Here is a 5,291-nt window from a genome sequence, read left to right as displayed (position 1 = left end):
TTTTCCCCTGCCGTGACACCCCGGAAGCCTGAACTGTGTCACAAGATGGTGGGGGGACTCGCCATCCTCCCTGCCAACCTGCCTTGGACAAGCGTGAGGAGAGGCCGAGATGCGGGGCGGTCTGGCTCTCTTGGCCGGCACGGGGGGGGCGGGGTGCCACTTGCGAGGCCCAGGGGCAGTGACAGCGTGGGGCACGAGGGAGCTTTCCTCACAAAACACAGGACCCCGCTCTTCAGTTACAGCAAGTGGACACCTTGCCATCTTGAGACCAAAGTCCAGAACGAAGCTGCACACCCCTGGGCCAAGAGCAGACGGGGGCACTGGGTTGGGGGCCAGGCGGTGGGAGCATAGCCGGTGACCAGGCACAATGGCGTGCGCTCGGTTTTGAACAGGTGGGTTTGAGGTGTCTGTGGAACGTCCCCGGGGATGCAGCGTCGGCAGTGGGCGGAAGGTCTGGGAGCCCAGGGCGGGACACTGGCCCGGCCCAGGAGGGTGCTTGCTGAGAGCAGGCAGAAACTCAGGAAAGAGAATGTTTCAGGACATCCTGGATGCAGGATATTCAGGACCGAATGCAGGAATGTCACAAATTAATAAAGGTTTTTAAAAAATCACATAGAAAGTAACCACTTATGAATTTACAGCAACAGTAAAACCCGTCAAATAACTCAAGGGGCAAATATAATATGCAAACAAAAGGTAAGGTCTATTTAGATACTCAGGAAAAAGAGAACAGCATATAACATAAACAAGAGGACGCAGGGAAGGCTGTATTCGGAGGACGTTTCCATAGCCTGAAAGCTTCTGCTGTTGCACAAGGATGTTTGGGAATAAATAAGCTTAGCATTTAAGTCAGCACCAAGAGGGAACAGGAAAATTGAAAACATGCAACCAAAAGTTGGTTCTTTGGAAACACTCATAAGATGGGAAAATCACCTTGAAATCCTGTTTTGAAATGAAGAACCCACAGTATTCACCATCAGGAATAAAGCAAAGGGCACGGTCATAGCCGTGACGCAAGAAGTAGAAAGGAGAGCCGGGGTCACCAGGGACAGAGCTCACAGGGCACTCAGGATGTGCCTGCAAGAGGCCAGTGCCTCTGGGCCCAGGCCCCCACTGCTGCTGGATGCGGAGTCCTCGCTCCGTTGCAGCAGCTGGCGAGCAAAGCAAATACTTAAAAGAAAACTACAGACAGTCTACCTGAGGACTAGAGACGGAACTTCCTAATTAATCCTAATTACTTAGCAAAACTTGGAACAGCAGCCATGAACACCAGGGTCACTGGGACGCCCGCTCCCCGGGACCCGCGAGTCCTGAGCCCCCCAGGGAGCCTGGGGCCCAGCACCCCCGCCGCCACAGCTGGCTGTCCCCGCAGGGCGCCCAGCTTGGGACTCACCTCGGCCCCGGGACCTGGCCGCGGGCTTTACGATCCAGATGTTCCGAAGCCCGTCAATCTCCGTCTGAGGGTTCACAGAGGTGATTTTGTTCAGCAGAGCTTGGCACTGCGAAAAGTAATTTCCTGAATTGGAGATGAGTGCCTCGCCGCTGCAAAGCAAGATCCAGACAGCCCGTGAGACTCTGAGGGTGGCGCCCAGGCACCAGCAGGTGGCCGCCCGAGGAAAGGGCGAGGGGCAGGCTCAGAACATCCTCCTGCCCGCCCGATGAGTGCCCGGGAACGTGGCCTGTAGGGTCGTGGGGACCCCCGATTTGAGGACACCCCGGAGCGCTGTGCCTGGGCCCAGAAAAGGTGCCGGGACATGAAGGCCAGGGTCCTTGTGCCGGAGCCACGTCAGGGTGGCCCTTGCAGGCCCGTGTGGGAAAGCCGAGCTACTCACGCCGGCAGCACCCAGGGTCCTGCAGCTGACGCAGGCTGGATGCCAGCTTAGTGTCCCGGGGGCTTGACTGCCAGATTGGCTGGTGGCCACACGGTCACGGCAGCCATGGGGCTGCCCCAGGAAGCCACTGTAACTTAAGGGAATAAGGGAGGCAGACGGCATAGCTGTCTGCGTGGGTTCAGAGCTTGGTTGCTGGTGCGTCCCTGAAGCCTGGGATCAGGAGACCCACCCCCGCCCGGGCCGCATCGCAACCCCACGCGAGGGTGGACTGCAGCAGAGGACACTGCGCTGGGCTCCGAGGCCACCTGCCACCACTTGCGGGGATGGCCCTGGCGTGGGGAAAAAGCTTTCTGGGACACGGAGGTCTGTGCACAATGTTGTGCCCACCCTGCTGGGAAGGCGGGGCAACAGGGAGGGAGAAGCAACGAGTGGGGTCGCCTATGGTGGGGGAGAGGCCCCCATACCGAGGTGCAGAGTTTGGGGCGTGAGGAAGCAGGAGCCCCCTTTGGTGCAGGGAACGTGGGTGACGGGTCAGACGGGGCCTCGCCCCCTGGTTCTAACAGGACACACAGAAGGGGAGCCCCCGGAGCCCCCTGGCCCACCTTGGTGGTGCACATGCTCTACCTGACCCCAGGGAGAAGACAGGACCTGGCGGAAGCAGGTGTGAGTCCCGAGCTGTCTGTAACCCTCCCGCCCGGCAGCAGAGACCGGCCCGGATGCCGTGAGAAATGAGGCAGGTCCCTGAGAGCCCAGCCTGATGGCCAGGGGCAGAGCTGCCCAGGAGACCAGCAAACGCAATCTCGACTTGGGCTCCGGAAGAAGACAGGGGTTGATCTTCCCTCAGGGAAGGGTCCCCACTGTCTCCCCTGTGAGTTTGTGCATCACAATAGGAAAACTGTCGCTTCTCCCTGGGGGCAGAGGACAGATGGGAGGAGGCGGGACCCCAGCCTAAGGTGAAGGCCTGGCCAAGCTCCCCGTCCCAGACACCCTCATAATCGCCAGAGAACAAGCACTGTCCCGCCAGATGCTGATGACAAGAAAGGGACACAGCACCTGCCCTTCTGGTCCTGACGACACGCACACCACGCATGGCGACCCCAGGCGCCTCAACAAGGAAGGAACGGGGACAGACCGAGCTAACCGCCCTCTGGTTCCCTAAAGAGCTCCCTAGCTCGGAAGGTGCCACCGAGGCCCTTGCGGGGTCTGCTGCTGCCACCCACTGGTTACACCTGGGACTTCGAGCCAAGGGCACAGCCCTGCTGGGAGAGCTGACCATTCTCCCACGGGTGCTCTCGTGCAGGTGCCACCTGGGTCCAGATGCAAACACTTCCAACCCCTCAAAATGTTGCCCTGGAGACCATGTCGGCCAGACCCCTCTGCCTCTGCCCTGTCCTCCCCGCCCCTGTGTGGACGCCTCCAGCTTCACACCGGGGGCTCATTCAGTCAACAGAACGACGTTGAGAGCCACGTGTGGTGTTGCAGGCATCAGCAGCAAGCTCTTCACACCGCTGGTGGTTTCCAGATTATGAACGAAGACCCTCTGCAGATGTATTTTCATTTCTCTTGGACAAACGCGCCAAGCACGGCAGAGCTGGGTCGTAGGGTATGCAGATGTCTCAATTTATGCTGGGCTCCGAGGCCACCTGCCACCACTTGCGGGGATGGCCCTGGCGTGGGGAAAAAGCTTTCTGGGACACGGAGGTCTGTGCACAATGTTGTGCCCACCCTGCTGGGAAGGCGGGGCAACAGGGAGGGAGAAGCAACGAGTGGGGTCGCCTATGGTGGGGGAGAGGCCCCCATACCGAGGTGCAGAGTTTGGGGCGTGAGGAAGCAGGAGCCCCCTTTGGTGCAGGGAACGTGGGTGACGGGTCAGACGGGGCCTCGCCCCCTGGTTCTAACAGGACACACAGAAGGGGAGCCCCCGGAGCCCCCTGGCCCACCTTGGTGGTGCACATGCTCTACCTGACCCCAGGGAGAAGACAGGACCTGGCGGAAGCAGGTGTGAGTCCCGAGCTGTCTGTAACCCTCCCGCCCGGCAGCAGAGACCGGCCCGGATGCCGTGAGAAATGAGGCAGGTCCCTGAGAGCCCAGCCTGATGGCCAGGGGCAGAGCTGCCCAGGAGACCAGCAAACGCAATCTCGACTTGGGCTCCGGAAGAAGACAGGGGTTGATCTTCCCTCAGGGAAGGGTCCCCACTGTCTCCCCTGTGAGTTTGTGCATCACAATAGGAAAACTGTCGCTTCTCCCTGGGGGCAGAGGACAGATGGGAGGAGGCGGGACCCCAGCCTAAGGTGAAGGCCTGGCCAAGCTCCCCGTCCCAGACACCCTCATAATCGCCAGAGAACAAGCACTGTCCCGCCAGATGCTGATGACAAGAAAGGGACACAGCACCTGCCCTTCTGGTCCTGACGACACGCACACCACGCATGGCGACCCCAGGCGCCTCAACAAGGAAGGAACGGGGACAGACCGAGCTAACCGCCCTCTGGTTCCCTAAAGAGCTCCCTAGCTCGGAAGGTGCCACCGAGGCCCTTGCGGGGTCTGCTGCTGCCACCCACTGGTTACACCTGGGACTTCGAGCCAAGGGCACAGCCCTGCTGGGAGAGCTGACCATTCTCCCACGGGTGCTCTCGTGCAGGTGCCACCTGGGTCCAGATGCAAACACTTCCAACCCCTCAAAATGTTGCCCTGGAGACCATGTCGGCCAGACCCCTCTGCCTCTGCCCTGTCCTCCCCGCCCCTGTGTGGACGCCTCCAGCTTCACACCGGGGGCTCATTCAGTCAACAGAACGACGTTGAGAGCCACGTGTGGTGTTGCAGGCATCAGCAGCAAGCTCTTCACACCGCTGGTGGTTTCCAGATTATGAACGAAGACCCTCTGCAGATGTATTTTCATTTCTCTTGGACAAACGCGCCAAGCACGGCAGAGCTGGGTCGTAGGGTATGCAGATGTCTCAATTTATACGAAATGCCTGAGGCTTTTCTAGACAGGCTACACCGATTTCCAGACCCCCCCGCCCCCCTCCCCCCTCCCCCTCCCCACCCCCACCGCAGGGGATTTAGGCTCCGGACGCTCCACATCTCGGCTGACCTTTCAGCCGTTCTTGTGGGTGTGCAGTGGCGTCTCTGTGGTTTTAATTCACCCTTGAATTATGAATTCAGTGATGCTAAGTGTCTCTTCATGTGCCGATTGGCCATTTGCTGCCTTCTTATGTGACGTTTCCGATGGGATTGTTTCTCTTACTGATTTATGGGCGTTCTTTAAAGATCCTAGATCCGAGACCTCTGTTGGATATACATGTTGTAAATATGTTCCTCCAGTTTGTGGCTTGTCTTTTCATTCTCTTTGTAGTGTTTTTCGATAAACAGAGTTCTTAATGTCAATAAAGTACAATTTATCAACTTTTAAATTATGATTAGTGCTCTTAGAGAACTATTTAAGAAATCTTTTTTTTTTTT

The 5,291-nt window shown here is 58.5% G+C and overlaps 1 protein-coding gene across 1 annotated transcript in view; it reads right to left on the bottom strand.

The window, feature by feature from the left end:
- The window catches only part of TTLL8 (tubulin tyrosine ligase like 8), a 61,996-nt gene that overhangs the window by 21,612 nt on the left and 35,093 nt on the right, over window positions 1–5,291 (bottom strand). The window contains 1 exon segment of the mRNA XM_007454084.1: window positions 1,390–1,542. Coding sequence (XP_007454146.1) covers window positions 1,390–1,542 — 153 coding nt within the window.

This window comes from Lipotes vexillifer, unplaced genomic scaffold (genome assembly GCF_000442215.2).
Source record: "Lipotes vexillifer unplaced genomic scaffold, Lipotes_vexillifer_v1.1 scaffold382, whole genome shotgun sequence".
NCBI classification, from domain to species: Eukaryota; Metazoa; Chordata; class Mammalia; order Artiodactyla; family Lipotidae; genus Lipotes; species Lipotes vexillifer.
Note: the sequence above shows the minus strand (reverse complement) of the source record. Positions and strands in the feature narration are given on the sequence as shown.